The sequence below is a fragment of the Zophobas morio genome, unplaced genomic scaffold (genome assembly GCF_036711695.1).
Source record: "Zophobas morio isolate AGI-343-1 ecotype UQ-CSIRO unplaced genomic scaffold, CSIRO_AGI_Zmor_V1 ptg000277l, whole genome shotgun sequence".
Taxonomy (NCBI): Eukaryota; Metazoa; Arthropoda; class Insecta; order Coleoptera; family Tenebrionidae; genus Zophobas; species Zophobas morio.
The window spans coordinates 229,507-245,454 of record NW_026972381.1 but is presented as its reverse complement, the minus strand read 5'-3'; the positions used below and the strand labels follow the sequence as shown (position 1 = coordinate 245,454).

The 15,948-nt window shown below is 33.7% G+C and overlaps 1 protein-coding gene and 1 long non-coding RNA gene across 4 annotated transcripts; both read left to right on the top strand.

The window, feature by feature from the left end:
- Nucleotides 1-248: 248 nt before the first annotated feature.
- LOC135119669 (uncharacterized) lies at nucleotides 249-1,186 on the top strand. The gene is made up of 3 exons (XR_010278323.1): nucleotides 249-329; nucleotides 849-902; nucleotides 1,125-1,186. It is a non-coding gene; the product is annotated as an uncharacterized LOC135119669 (long non-coding RNA).
- A 5,723-nt stretch (nucleotides 1,187-6,909) lies between these two features.
- On the top strand, nucleotides 6,910-12,319 carry LOC135119647 (histone-lysine N-methyltransferase NSD2-like). Of its 3 annotated transcripts, XM_064044040.1 has the most exons (31): nucleotides 6,910-6,962; nucleotides 7,074-7,194; nucleotides 7,250-7,326; nucleotides 7,403-7,580; nucleotides 7,653-7,860; nucleotides 8,116-8,252; nucleotides 8,307-8,381; nucleotides 8,548-8,614; nucleotides 8,675-8,843; nucleotides 8,894-8,951; nucleotides 9,016-9,170; nucleotides 9,226-9,325; nucleotides 9,382-9,483; nucleotides 9,541-9,689; nucleotides 9,742-9,769; nucleotides 9,820-9,890; nucleotides 9,940-9,985; nucleotides 10,048-10,118; nucleotides 10,179-10,225; nucleotides 10,283-10,346; nucleotides 10,405-10,511; nucleotides 10,584-10,692; nucleotides 10,746-10,839; nucleotides 10,901-11,016; nucleotides 11,068-11,215; nucleotides 11,269-11,364; nucleotides 11,418-11,561; nucleotides 11,617-11,683; nucleotides 11,736-11,802; nucleotides 11,864-11,939; nucleotides 12,001-12,319. In XM_064044040.1, the coding sequence occupies exons 1-31, from the start codon at nucleotides 6,951-6,953 to the stop codon at nucleotides 12,156-12,158; spliced, it is 3,117 nt and encodes a 1,038-aa protein (XP_063900110.1). In that variant the 5' UTR covers nucleotides 6,910-6,950; the 3' UTR covers nucleotides 12,159-12,319. The 3 variants fall into 3 exon arrangements, with proteins under 3 accessions (XP_063900110.1, XP_063900109.1, XP_063900108.1); XM_064044039.1 differs by having other exon boundaries at nucleotides 8,116-8,381; nucleotides 8,675-8,840; XM_064044038.1 differs by having other exon boundaries at nucleotides 8,116-8,381.
- Nucleotides 12,320-15,948: the final 3,629 nt, after the last annotated feature.

Genomic DNA, 15,948 nt, shown 5'->3' with positions numbered 1-15,948 from the left:
GAAAAAGATACAGTAATAAGTTGTAACAGAACAAGAAGGCGCACATATTAAGAAACTTATAAAATTTAAGTTTTCCGTTAATCAATGAACGAGATCTTGGAATTTTTTTGATGTTAACAGTTTAATGCATAAATTATATTTAATACAAAATAAGATCTTAAAGCGTTATTCAGACAAGGGCTTTTTATGTTTAAAAGCTAAAGGAAGAGAGAAAAGTCATCTTAGTCGATTGCTACTGTGATGCGAAGGTTGATTCTGTTAACAAGGGCTCTTATAAAAGCAACTCGAAAAATTACTTTAGCCTGACCTTGTACGAAACATACTTCTAGGTTAAAAATTATTTGAGACACGATCATTATTGAAGGGGCATATTACTGTTGTAACAGCTCTCTTTAATGGAGATTTAAATTGTAACAAAATTTTTTCGTTATTCTACTAGACTAGGCTCTCCCTTATTAATACACTCGCCCCCGTGATCTCACACGATCTAATTATTTTTGCCATATTAATTGCTCTGAGATTCAATTAATAATTATATAAAAAGGTGTAGATTTTTGTTTAAAACTAATAATTTTTTTTAAAGCTACTGCTTAGCTACATTTATTCATTTTATTAAAAATCGGTTTTGCTTAAGAATTATAAACTGACCATATTACATAATATTTTTTTTAAAAAAAGTAGGGGTGCATGTTATTCTTAAATTTATTACATTATACACCCATGATTTTAAAATTAATGTAATTTACTATAGTCATGACAGATAATACTATTCTTTCCCCTTCGAATCCATCGATTCATAGCAAGTTTAATTTTATTTTAGTATATTATCTTATTTTTCTATATTTTAGGGCACATCAATCGGACTACAAGAATGTGTAATTTTCACATGTTTCGAAAAGAAGGTATATATATATTGGTAAATAACTTGGAATGCTTATAACGTATTAAGTTGACGCTTGGCCCCTAGATTGTGGGCTATGGTATTTCTTTTATATGCATATATTTATTTCGTATATAAAAGTTGTTGCAGTTAAAGTCTTCCATTGAACTTTTTGTGACCAGTTTTTAACTTAATTGTTAGATCTTTAAATACTTTCTAATCTCCCCCTCTTATTGTATTGTAGAAATGATTTACAGTTACTAACTGTAAAACAGCAAAAGCATAACTGCGTATGTTAAATATAACCCATAAATTATTCCTCTCAATGTTAGATATTAATAACAAATAAAATTTTAAAAAAAAGGAATGTCTACTCTTTTTTATTACTTCGCATACCTTAAGTTCCTCAAAGCAATTTCTTATTGTGCTTTACCCATAGTAATTACCCTCTTATCCATTTGAGCTCTGAGTATACACCACACAACTCATCAAGTTTTAAACAACCAAAGCAGCAATCTTATAGGCTAAAGGCAGAATTACTTTTGCTTTACTCGTTTACTTCTTTGTTAGAGATGCAGCAGGAATCCTGAGTTGTCTATTATTATACTCAGTATTATTATATAAACATAGTGCTATATCATTTTTTTTTTATAATTTAGTTCATTTATATATTGTTAAATCGTAAAACCATTAAATTGATTATAAATAACACTGAGGAACTCATTAATTACCCTTCTTCCTCGTTAGTTATATCTCTTTGGTTCTATGTAACTTCTTTCCTTTTTTTTTCATGGCCTCTACTGTTATTTTACCTTCTTATTACTTTTTTAGTCTTTTTTCCAGTAAGATTATTATAATTTTAGTGGTAGTTTTGTTTTTTGTATTTCGTTCATTTTGTATCTGAATCAAAACCAGTTAAAAATCACATTTCGTAAAATACAGTTATGAAGGTATAAGTACATTTTAATAAGAATTAATGTTACATAAGAAACTGTAGTTTTCTTTATAATTTAGGGACTTATTGATACCTAAATTTTCTTTTTTTTAGCTATTTTATTAATTCCGCAAATTTCATTAAATTAATTTATGTTTAAACGTTATTAAGTATGTCTAGAATAAGAGTAGATGAAAAATGTTCACAGGAATTGAACGTAAAAAACTCAACTTTAACTAGACATTTTGTTAAGGTGTGTTAGCATATAATTACAGTTATCTTTTAAATAAAACTGTTATAATTCAAGTTTTTAAATTCAACCAATGTACTAGAAAAACGTCAAGTACAACACACGCATTTGTAAACCCAACCTTTAAGTGGTAATATATTAATAATAAATATTATAATAATTTTAAATTTGTAGTTTAATGATATTTACGTTAAATAGGTTAGCAATTATAATGCAGAGGAAGTAAAAACGTACTACCTTTATAATGCGAATCGGATAGAGAAAATGTTCGTACAAGTACGTGGCAGAGTTAAAGAGAGGTTTCACTCTTGTACTGTAAGAATCACGAGCATTGTTAAGACTTGTTAGTCTACTTCTGGAAATTTTAATAATTAACTCTTATTCGATGTTAATTACATGGTTAAAGTTTTCTTCTTCATTTGTAAGCCTTATCATATAATTTTAAAAGGAATAGACACTAGCAAACAGACCAAATTCAGAGACTAAAACTCCAAAACGAGTTAAATGATAAATGAATGTTGTTAAATTTTTTACGACCAATTTTAATATTTTTATTATTAAATAGTTTTATATCCAAAACATTTTTTTATTAACATAGTGAGAAGTCGAACCAAAATTGTAAAATACTCATATTATGCATGAAAGTTTAAATTAGTCAGTCTCTTTAATAATACGGGAAGGATAGGTTTTTAACTTCATACACATTCATTTAACCCAAGTTCTACTTCTTGTTCGTTATTAAACCTGACTTATAAATAATTCTAATTATTATGAACTATTAAACATTAAAAAAACACTAATTTTACGTTGGTCTAAAAAGTTAATTAGCTCATGTAATTCAGCTAACCCGTTTAATCTTCACAATAATTATTAAAGAAACTTCTAACCCAATTATTATATTTTCTTAAGGAAAACAAACATTAAACGCGCCATTCACTTAAATTTCCTCTTAAAAGTAGAAGTAAAAAATCTAAAGTTACTACATAAGTTCATATAATAATTTTTATATAAGTACAACAAATAAAAGCTATATAAACTTCGTATAAAACGGGAGTTATGTACTTTAATATCTGAGAATAGTACTTCCTCAAACCCCTTAAAATAACCTTAAACAAACAGGGAGGAAACAAGTCTACATCAATTTAATTCTTTTTTTAAAGTTCCTCTCGCATTATTATAATGTTAACATAAAAAAAATAGGAAAAATAAAAATAGAAGGTAATTAAAACTTTTACTTATAAGGATAACATGATTATATTATTTTGACATCGATATACGTTGGCAATATTATTTTATTTTAGTAAACTATTTCATAACGCAATAAGTTAAACATCATTGTCACAATAATTTAATAACGCTTACATTAATCCAATAAATTTAAAATTTGTCGTGTTGCGTATAATAAATGCATTAAGGTAAATATAAATGTAAATCTTTTGTCTTTTTAGGCGACTGTAAAGAATTATTGTACGTTTAATAAAATTATATATGGATATCTCATACAGCTTGCACATGTTTGGTCGAAGTTTTCACTATAATAAAGCTGACACGGCCACCCTCTCAGTATTTCCTCTGGTAAATAACCACTAAATGCACTAAACTTGGATGGTCTCAAATATTAACTTGTGCGTGTGACAAGCCAAACTTTTTAAGTATTAAAAACTTTAAGGGACATTAATACTGGATTACTACGAATTATACGCTTTATAAAAACAGTTACATGTGATATTTATTTAGTATTGCAAATAGAAAAATTATCAATTTTTTTAAATGTGTGTTCCGGTTTAGTTAAAAGTTATAAATTAGGTAGTAGTTTGCTTTATGACGACGAAATACATGTAATTTTAAGATAATAATAATTGTGACTAAGACCCTACTGATAATAACAACTTTTAGTAATTAAGTTTAAGTAAGAATATATACAAGGAAAAGATAGAGTTGACCCTTGTATAATTAAAAAGTGCAGTTCTTCTACAAAGAAAAAAAAATAAATACTTACCTATTTTCTTGCGAAAATGAATGCGAGCATTTTTAAACACGAAATCTATGATTACTTCATATTATTAATACTTAATGATGTATAGAATTAATACGTGCTTAGGGAACAATGAAAACAGAACAATACTCCTATTACCCTTATTATTAAACTAGTATTAAAAAGTATAATGTTAAAAAAAATGGAATGAGTTCAGGCGGCTATGAATTACGAACTTATCGCACCAATGAGGAATTGCAAGCGTATAGAAGATGTTGCACTTAAAAATTTTATAATTTATTTAATAAGACTACCTTAATAGATATGAAACATGCATTTCTAAAGTGTATCAGATTCGGTTCCGCTGTCTACTCAAATTTATATTTTTTTTATGAAAAATTGTTACTAGCAACGATAATCAAAATTACATTTATATGGCCCTCTTGTTTTCTTAGATAAATAAAGCTCCTAAACTAAGGTTTAAGTAATAATTCATTGGACTAAATTTAATAGGCAAAACAGTTGTTACTAGTATATTTGATTTTTTATATTTTAATACTTTTATCTAATATATATAACTAATTAATTTAAAAGAGCACAGTATATGCCTAAACAAAATAAAAAAATCATAAAATTTATGCAATAATTGGTTACTTATCATGTTTAGAATTCATAAAATTAAAGTTCTAGCTTGCACTACAGACTTACTGCAAACCTTAGAAATTAAGTTTTTATGATTATGATTAATTAATTGAAATATATTAATAATGTAACCCTAAATCCTCTTGAAGCTAACTTCATAATTCTTTTTTAAAAAATTCGAGGCGCTAACTTGTCAACATTTTAAAAAGTATCGTAACCGGACCAAAGGAATTTAAAAAAATGGTGGGAAACATTTTAAGCTCGAACTCTCGATGTCTTGCCCACAGCAGTAATAAACCGCAAAACCAGGGCTGCCACGAAAACGAGACCGAAGCCTTTAAGAAATCGGCCAGGCGTTACTAGCTTGACTTTCCCGGATAAACAATTTGATAATTAGCTAAATACGTATATAAATAACAGCACTGGTTTTTAGATAACATATAATTCATTTATTAATGGTATTAGTAAGTAAGGTCGCTAGCTCACTCCTTGCTTGAGAAACTCTTAAAGTAAACTAAATGTTTAAATTAACGAATTTAAAAAGGCAAACGTTACACCTTTAACTTTATTATATATTTTTGTTATAAAGAATAATAGCGGAGTAAAAATTATTCTTTTCTAGACCTTATCTAGGCTAATACAATTTTATTATTGCATATTTTCATGAGAGGTAATTCCTTTACTGTAGGCGTTCAAATCTTTTAAAAGTTGCTTAATTCGAAATTAGTTTTTTTAAAACCTCTTAACAACAGTTAATGACTGTATATGTTTACGTTTTATTAAAAAAAATCATGTTTTAAACAAATCTGATCATGCTTGCCAACTGACTTAGAATTAAGAAAGTTCTCTAGTAATTTGATATATTTAATTATCTAAATCTCCTAAGCAGCGAACTCATGGATACCTACAACGTATAATAAATAATCTTAAAGCAATTTTTATGGAATAGAAATTACATAAACTAAATGAAATATACTGCAGTTTTAAATTATTGCCAACTATTAAGAGAAAATACAAACCAAAAAAATATTATAATTTTCTAGCTTCTTTTCCCTTTTCAACTAAGGCTTAATTATTATACTTAAATTCGAAGTTAAACTTTCTATCGTTGTGGTGAAAAAGCTCTACTAGACATACTTTAATCCTTAATAAATAAGGTGATTTAAGGTAACTGATTTTATAGTACTAAAACTTGTCATTTATAACAATAAAATATACATATAAACTACAAATGCAAGCTAGGCCTTTTCAACTTTTAAACAGTAAGTATGTTAATTTCATTTAGTTGCTATTTATACTTAACTTTACCCAGTTTAAAAATAACTATAAGTGCGTGAGACTATGACTATAATATTTCGAGTTCATTATTTAGATGCAACTTTGACAATTTTTCATTTTAAAATTACAAAATGTTATTCTCTTTTTTTGTTATTAAAATCTGGTTAACTTGAGTATGCTCGTGGTTACGAAGGTTTAAAAGGTTATGAACGCGAAAAGTTAAAGCTATGGCTTCTGCTTAAAATATTTCATCAGCAAACATTTTAAAAATAATTGAAATGGTTTCATAATTTTTTTTTTAAGTATATTAAAAAAAGGATGATCCATGAACCAGTTGGTTGTCTGGAAGTTAGTATTTTTTTAATAAAAGGAGCAACCTTAAAAAGATTAATTTGATTTGCCTTCATTTTATAAATGGTTACAACTTGTGGACTCATATATTTGACGACTAACTGGTAGAGAGTGAGGGACAAGCTTTGGGAAATTTACTATATCAATATTGATAGAGAGGAGGCTTTCATAGATCCATAATAGAAATATTCAAGTATCTAAATAAAACTTTTCTTAAAAAATCTGGGGGACAAAAAGAATAGTGTACACTAAATTTACTGAAATTTTTGAAACTAAAAATAGTCTAATAAAAATCATAATAGCCACAATATAAAAGGGCGAAGAACTTAACATGTAATTATAAGATATTTCAACGCTTTGTTTTTAGCTTGGACCTTTAATGCATGGAAAACAAAAAAAAGTAGTTTAGCACATACAAAGATAAATTACATGTATCTGCATCTTTATATAACTGCTTTCTGATTATTTGTCCTCTCAATAAATTTTTTTATAACGAAAAGAACGCTAAACCAGCTATTGGATTCGACCCAATTTTATATAAATGATGCCTTCCTGCTGCCATGAATTATTTGAACGTTTGCCAGCGTAGGGTTTGAACAGGTTCCTTTTTGAGCTCAACTTTGCCTCTGTGGTTTCGCTCATGGATGAATCGGTGGTTTTCCTTATTAACTTTTTTTGCTCACTTTATGATTTTAGTATTTTCTAGTGAAATATATAATGTCTTAGAATTTTTAAATTTCCGCCTCTTAATAATAAATTCTAGGCGCCTGAAAAGGAGCAATTTCAGCTTCAAAATAGTATTTATTATAACTCATTAAGAAGGAAACATATAAACAATGCAAGTGCACTTGTGACTTGTAATGGCTTACAGAGTTATAACAATTGTAAGTATCTAAATCCTTGGAACTTGTTCTAATTTAAAATAGTTAAATTTCCCAGTGAATGGCACTCTGAGCAAAACTACCAATTTTTCTAAGAACTTTCATTCTACTTCGATTCCGAGAAGAGTTCAAATGGTGATTACCTTTAATTATGAACTGAAACTGTGGTCATAGTGGGATTGCTATTTGTATGTTTAATATATTTTTAAAGGGGCAAAGAACCATAACAGAGATGCTTAGTTATCCTCTCGACAAGAAGACGAGATGTCCTAATAAATTTTCCTCGGAAATAGTTTCTGGCACTGCACCGGTACTCTCGCCAATTAATGCTACAAGTGATTGCGGAAATTTTAACGGCTATTCAAAAAAAGCCGATATATTGCTTAACGGTAAATTACTTAAAAAAAAAAAATTAAATATTGGAGGGATCTCCTTAGCTTAAATAATTTAATTTGTTCGAGGTTCTCGTGTGAAGAGCAATCTTAAAAATAACACAAGGGCGGTTTCAGAGGGCTCCTACTCCAAACACAAGGGCAATATATATTTTAAAAAAGCCTCCGCAGAGCCGGTTCTTTCTGCAATTCAAAAAACTTTTGCTTTCAATACCCAAATATCTCAAGATTATAACCTATACGCTTTATTCGACATCGTTCTTTCCCGGTTAAAGGGGTAACTCACTTCTATTATCTACTATAACTTTTATTTCATCCAGATTTGCTTAAAATTAATTTTATTTTTAGTTTATAAATTTGATACTATTCTGATTGTTTATATTTATAATCCAATTAATTTTATTTTTAGTTTATAAATTTAATACTGTTCTGATTGTTTATATTTATAATTCAAGGCAAATTTTTTTCCTCTTTGTTCATACTAATTTTTTTTTAGCCTGTAATGCATTTTATAACACATGTTTGAGTGCAGCTATAAGCCGTGGCCTGCTCTCATCTGTCCCGAGGAATCTACGCAGTTATACAAAAGACTCAAGAAAGCCTCGTCGCACAGCCAAAAGCAGTTTTTTTTTTACCATGTGTGCTACTTCGGGCCCCGCCGTGGGACTGGTTCTGCCGAGAAGCGCTTCTTTAGATTTTTTATAACTTTTGTATTGTGTGAAGGTTGGGTCCGTCTTGATCGTCTCTCTCTGTTTAACAAGGATAGCGAGGTTTTTGAAGAAGTATACCACGCTGCAGGTAAGGAGGATTCTTAAGAATTATTTCTAAAAGTAACAAAATTGAGTAACAGACTTAGTTTGGTTGTGATTAACGGTAACTGTTATGCTAAATAATAAAATTTATAGCGAATGCTTACTAACCTTATAAAAAAATAACTATATAATACTGAATTTCGCACGAGCAGGCGGTAAGCAGTACGTTGATGCGGTCCATGAAGCCCACTTTGCTATGAACTTGGCTGCCCACGAAAGGTTTGCAGCGGCTCCTGTAGCGAAATGGTTGGATTAGATTAGCTCAATATTACACGGCAGATACTCCTTTTTACTGGACGCTCTGTATTATTCGCCTAAAGACCTCCAGACGAGCTATCGAGCTGAAGATATTTCTGCCTCGCCGACTGTTTCTGTTGAGAAAATGGAGAATGCAGATCTTGTAGAAGAAAACGAAGACCACCTTGAAAAGGAAAAAAAAAAATTGGTGGTAGTAATATACAGCATTTCACAATTCTATTCTCTTAACGTTAAAAGAAGGTCAGCAATCTAAAGCACCAGCAGCAAAGTCGGAGCTGCGCCCTCTGCTCTCGACCCGGTTCGTATTTCTTCTCTATCATGCTCTACTTCTCTATTTACCGTCCAACCACGTGGCTCTCCAGGTGCTTGTCTTCCCTGTGGCGGTGCCTCCACCACAAACTTTATTTGTCCCAATTGCCTTGGTGGCGCACTTTTATGTTTTATTTGCAAGCAACTGGACGACCGCCCTTTATATCGGTGCGCTGTCAAAAAGTGCATCCGGAGCTATCACATGCAAGTACTGCTCTTATTACGGCTGCGCGCCCCACAAAATAACGACTGCCTTTCTATAGTGTTTACAGCAACACGTGTCTTTCGAGTACGACTCGAAGACGGGTGCTCTCGCTTGCCCGTTGCACAAGTGTTCTAACTGTAGCGGTCCTATCAAAACCGGTTGGTCTTTTCATTAAAAACCCTACTTATTCTCCTCGTGAAATAGTTTGTGATAGGGTTGCTTGCTTGTCTGGAATGCACCAACTCTTATCATCGAGAATGTTTGCCTGCAGCATGCGAGCTGTATGCTTCAGTGATTCGCTGTCCGGCCCATTTGGGTTACTTTACTTCCAATGAATATGTGGTCGTCATGATATTATTTTCACAAAAAAAAGAAAGCAAGAAGCAGCTGAACATTATTTTCTGCATGTTGTGCTTTGAAGGAGGCAACCTCGTACTCTGCGACAGCTGTCCAGCCGCCATATGCGATCACTGCTCTCTAAAGACAGGCGTCCCCGTCGAGAAGGATCATTGGATCTGCCACGTATCTTTTTAACATTCGCTGTTATTATTATTTTAAACTTATTCCGGCGCAGGATTGCGTCTCTGGAAAATTTGTTAAAGGTTGATTTCTTTTTTGTATAGATTTCGCTGCATTAACCTTACCGTTCCAGCGGGAGACGTTGTTTGGGCGCGACTCGGTTCGCATCGGTGGTGGCCCGCCAGGGTACTCGCCCAGGAGGAGGTCCGAATGCCTCTTTTGGCTCCTGCATGTGTTTACGATATATCTGTAGTGTCTCCGTCGCCTTAACCCAGCAAGGAGAAGAGCCTTTGACCTCGGTAGTCTCCCTTTAGTATTTTTCATTATCGCTGTGTTATGTAGTGTTATTATATATATAAAGGAGTCTACTTTTTCGGCTCGAGAGACTACGCATGGATCCCTAATAACCGAGTCTTTCCATACTGCGGCGTGGTATTTTTTTTTTTGGTGCCAACCTCATGACCACCACCAACTCTGATCTGCTGCTTTCAGGTGGAGGAGGCAAAGGCAAACACGAAGGCTTCGAAAGCCCTATTCAAGTAGGAAAAAAGAATATTTGTATATATAAAACACTCGCTCACATGGTGGCATGCTAGTCGGGCTGTGGTGGAGGCCAACGCGTTCTACAAGGAAGAGTCCCTCCAGCGAGCTTTACAGTGGGTTGTCACACGCTTCTTTCAGCCCAACGCGTTTCTTAGCCATTCTCTTCTCCTGGCAGGAACTTGTCGAGGGCAGCCGGCCGCCGCCGTACCGCAAAATCCGAAAGAACGTCTACTCCAGGAACCTTAAGAAAATGATCCCTTTCCTCTACGGCCGCTGTGATTGGTGCCCTCCGCTTCTCGTATCCTTAATGACTCTCTGCACAATTCATGGCGTATTTCTTTTCTTGCCAGGCAGCGTGTTGGCCCTCGATGAACACAAGAAGTGCCTTGAGGATTGCGTGAACAGGATCATGTGTGTGGAATGTAGCCCTAAGCAATGCGATCCTCTCATTTGCCAGAACCAGGCACGTATTTCACGCCTTTTGAGAAGCCTCATGGTTACCTGCAGCGCATGTAGCGACTACGTAAGCGGCAGTATGGGGACGTCTATACTTTTTTGACCACCAATGGAAAACGCTGGGGTCTAAAATGCCGGAACGCATTAGCTCCTGGTTTTCTCTATTGGTTGTTTTAAATGGCTGGGCTTTGAGCTTATTAATAGTTTGGCTGTAGGTGATCTTGTGATAGAATATGTTGGGAAGCTTATTCATCTGGACGACGCGAGGGTGCTTATGCAGAAGATGGTGGAAGAAAACAAACAGAATTTCTACTTTCTGACTTTAGAGCAGGTAAGCAACAATTATTCTTGTTTATATTCTTATTATTCTTAATTTTATTAGGACATTGTGATTGATGCGCTTGAGATGGGGAACGAAGCGCGATTTATCAACCACAGTTGCGATCCGAACTGCCAGACGCAGAAGTGGATGGTGGGCGGCCGGCCACGCGTGGGCATCTTTGCCATCAAGCACATTTCTCCCGATACGGGTCGGCCCCTTTACTTTTTCTAAGGGCTTTCTATTAAGTGCTTTCCTATAAAGAAATCACGTTTGACTACAAGTTCGACACGCACTTCTTTCAGAACACTCCAGACGCACAAGCCACTGTGTGTCTCTGCGGCACTGCCAGTTGCAGAGGTCTATTTGCTTTATAGTCTTCACAGTTTGAACCAACTTTCCCACTTTTTCAGGCGTCCTCGGCGGGACGAAGAGCAGGGATCCCCCCAAAAGAAGTATTGTTGCTCCGCCCGCCAGAAAGAAGGCGAAGCGCAAGACTTCCGCTGTGAAGAACAAAAAAAACTACTCTGAGGACTTTTGTTTCATTTGCGATTTGGGTCCTTCACTTTTGGTGATTTTCTTATTTTCTAAGTCACATACTGCTCATATCAGGCGGGAGCGTTATCATGTGCGACTTTCCTCATTGTCCAAAAGTGTACCATCTGAAGTGCATAGAAAAGTAAAATGCTCCATTAGAGAATCTACTGCTGCTTAAAAAAAATTAAATTCAGGAGCAAGGCCCCTTACGGCACGTGGCACTGTCCGTGGCACTTCTGTGTGGTCTGCGGCAAATACGCGGTGAGTCGCAGTTGTGCAAAATGTGAGAGCCTCTTTATGCTAACGGTTCGGCGCTGGTCAGACCAACTTGTGCTCCACGTGCCCCCAATCGTCCTGCGAAGCCCATTCTTCCGATCCGGCTATACGCTTCATAAAAGGTTTTTCTACCGCCATCTTCGCGGCTCGTAGCTTTTTTTTTCCGGTTTTTTTACCTAACAGAGAAAAACTCGGCATACGATTTGCTGCAGAAAAGGCTGAAGGGCGTCCAAATCGGCCAATGCAGGGGTTGTGCTTCTGGTGAGGACGAGGAGATTTTCTCGCCAGACATTGACAGCGAGGATAAAACTTCAGTCGTTACCCTCCGAGTTCTTCCTTAAACTCACTACTTTTTCAGAAAACGGCAGTTTAGAATTTTTTATAGTTCGTGTTAATGCTTTTTTCAATGGCAATAGTAGAGATCTTGCTAGACACTTAATTGTATGTACCTAAAAATAATATAACTCGATTGTTAGAATAAAAAGGGGTTTTACATACCAAATGTCTTTGTTAAAGGTTTAATTTTGTATTTAATTTTGCCAGAGTAGTGAACATGTTAGTTGGTAAACGTGGTTGCAAACACTTAAATTATTACAGAAAGTAAAGTTGGAGAGTATGCTCTGCAAAGCTGCAAAAAAGGTAATCTAGTAGTATTGTGACTTGCAATTTTATGGTCGAAGGAGAATTTGAGAACGTTGTTTTATTTCAATTTAATAAGAAAAATTACCGGAAAAATAAACAAAATTAATGAGTTGGCTAATTCATATTTACTTCACTTTACTCCAGAGTGTGCTTCATCCCCAGGAAAATATCCCATGACACTATTGGCTTACAACACATAATTTGCTAAGGCTTCTCACTGCTTAAAAAGAGTTGAAAGAAATTCTTCTTAACCCATGGTTTAATAAAGATTATAAAGTGTAATAAGTATAAATTTTACAAAAAATATTGTAGGGATATAGTTTAACATAGTTTCTAAACTTTAATAAATTCTTATTTCGTTCGCCATAAGCATTTTTATTATTACTTATACCTTTGCTTGTTTATAAATATAAGTAATCGACTCGAAAGTACACGTAGAAGTTGTTCTTTTTAAAAATTTTTAACTGAATTTTTAAGTAACGACTACGTACAGCCCCCTTTTTAAGTCGGCCACTAAGTTATTAGCTACTACCGTTGACCTAACTACGAAACTAGATTTTGCAAACATTAAGATTTTCGAACTAGAAAGTACTGCCAAAAAAAGGGCTGCCCTTGGGATCTAGGACAGCCAAATACATATAAATTTTCTGCTTTCATGTCTGTGGATGAGATAAAAGTTCCTTTTAGCAATTATAGAAAAGGTATCCCTGCTAATAATTATTAACAACGATCCCATTACCAATAATAGCAACAGTAGTATTCACACATTGTAATACTAAAACCGCTACTAGCAATACACTAGTTGCATATCCGTAAATATAGATATCTCCCTCTGAGGTTATACTTAGCAAAAATATCCAAAAAACTTAATTCTCTTAATAACATGGAAACATCAACAACTTTACATAAGAAACGCCCGAAATGACATAAGATTCTACTTAATTTCTAACGATTTTTAAAAGTCACAAAGATTCGAAATAACTTATTAACTATTAAAAGAGCGAGCACTTAAGGTAGTCCTAAGAATTTATCTCCGAAAATCAATGCAAGGGGATCCAGGATGTTCAACAACAACATGGGTTCCACCCTTGAAAACTCGCTCGAATGAAAAGCTTTAGAGGCAAAAAAAAAAAGCTCTTTTTGTTTTTGTGCATCTACCAAGTTCAAAAGTAAAATATAATTTACATCTGTTTTTCACCATGGATTAATCCCAGTGTAGCGGAGACTTAGGTACAAAGATTTTAAAACCTTTTACGTTTTCCTTTAGTAAACCCGCTTCGTTCTATACTCGAAAGAGCTTTCACAAGCTACTGGACGACTACAAAAGAATTTATTTCCAAGTTCTTGCTACTACTTTTACTTTGTTTTTCCAATATGCAACCTTTTCGAACACCCTCCTCTTAACTACTGGCTTAGGACCAAGTTGCCGACCATATGGTATCTGAGCTTGTTAAGAAGTGGATTTTTTCGGCAAACATGGACTCACTAGTTTGAGTTAGCTAGTAATCCTATTAAAAGTTAAAGTTTAGGTTGTTGGAGTCTTATAACATGGTGAACTTAAATATGATAAAAATTAGTATATTGACCATAATTTTAAGACTCTTTTGTTGTGTGAACTACTTTTAAGTTCCAAGGTGAAATAACCTAAAAAGGTACAACACCCTAGTGAGAAACTAGTGACACTTAACTAGAAGGTAATCTTTGTTTTACTACAACATTAATAAGTTACTTGGTTACAAAACTGACTTTTATATTCAAATTTAGGCCACATTAGTAGAAGAAACCAGCTTAGGCTTAACTTTTATCAAATTCCTTTTCATTATTAGGGACATTTGGGCAAGACACTGTTCCCAATGATTAGCTCTTTACGTCAATACTCGGTCGTCTACAGCACGAGGAATCGGTCAACGCCACCTCGCTGCCAGTTTTTGGGTCTTAATTTAAATTAATGCACCTCAGCCTACAGCTAAGTCAAGTGTGCTAAAAATCATAAAGTCATACAAAAAACATTTGAAATATGCTTACTAACATGGTAGTCATACTACAAACGTTAGAGGACGTAATTACTACTTTAAAAACCCATATGAAGTTTGCAATTTATGCCTACTGCTATCGTCACAGAACCAGTAGCACCCCATAACTATATCCACTTCCCTAGCAAAGGAAGGAACTAATGCATGTGCAAGGTGAATAAATATTCTTCATTATAAGCAATTTGCTCAATGAACATCTCAAATAATTATGATTGCCCTGCAAATCACAACGGAGTACAGCAGTGTGCAATTCTGGCCTGCGATGCAAAGGAGAGGGGGTTACATGAGCTACTTTTATGAAAAAAATCGCATGGTATTTGTAAACAGAAGAACACGCCTAAAGTTTAAAGTTTATCTTTTTAACCTGCCTAACTACACAGTGCATCTGAAAGACAGTTGACTCTAGGAAAGGTGTAGTAGGAGTGAGCAACGCTTAGTCCACTCAGAGATTTAAAGTAATTAGTTAACTTTCGTCGAGGCAATTGCATGAAAATTTTCTTGAAAACCCTTAGTAAGTAACGAAATGGAATTCGTTATTATCTGTCAAAACTCCGTAACCCTATGTGACTACTCGAACTGCAGAAAATTGTTTCTTAAGAGTGAAAAGTTTTATATTTAAAAACTTTAGTAGTAGAATTTTTGAAGTTTTGTAAATTCTGCTGCTTTCTTCTAACTTTATCTGAATTGACTATGGAAACTCTTACTCTTCTTATTAACGCCACCCATTATTTTTTACAATTTCCGTCTCGAGGGGAAAAGTAGTCACTTGTTATTTATTTCACCAATATCAAAAAACCCTTCCTCGGGACATGAGGGCTATCGACAGATAAATTTCTATCCTGTACTAAACAAAAGTAGCAAAGGCAGTCATTATCAGTACAGAAATTTGTAAAGCAGAACCATATCATTCCTAAAAACCAAATTGGGTTTTACAAAAAACCACTCCTCTACCCTATGACTCTTGAGGTCCTTGAGCACAAAAATCAAAATGTGCGTTGTTTTAAAATATTACATATAATGTGGAATTGAGCGCATGAGGGCACACCACTAATTGGTGTTAATAAAGGATTGGCATACACAGACACTCTTTTTTTATTTTAGGTGTGTGGGTCGTACTCCTTAGGCAGCTTGAAAATTATCAAAAAAATTATTACAGTTTCGTTAGTAATTACTATATACCTATATTATACTTTTTATTTATAATATATAATTCTCGGATACATTAGACCTGTAAAATCGACAATATTGAAAATGCTATTAGTATAGTTTAACACGCGAGTCTCATGACTAAACTGACCGACTTGAGAATACTAAATATCATCTATTCCTTCGATACTTTAGTGTCTCGGTGCGCTGAAACATAACAGTGGAATACCCATAAACAACTAACTCTCTGGGAGCAACCTTTTGTGATATGTCGTCATATAGGCTAAAACAGCGAAACAAGAGTTAATTT

Bases quoted from the DNA above. Each gene is read 5' to 3' on its own strand.
- LOC135119647 (XM_064044038.1), top strand. The intron at 9,171-9,225 runs GTACTGCTCTTA...GCCTTTCTATAG, and splicing joins TCCGGAGCTATCACATGCAA to TGTTTACAGCAACACGTGTC. The intron at 9,326-9,381 runs GTTGGTCTTTTC...AGTTTGTGATAG, and splicing joins TAGCGGTCCTATCAAAACCG to GGTTGCTTGCTTGTCTGGAA.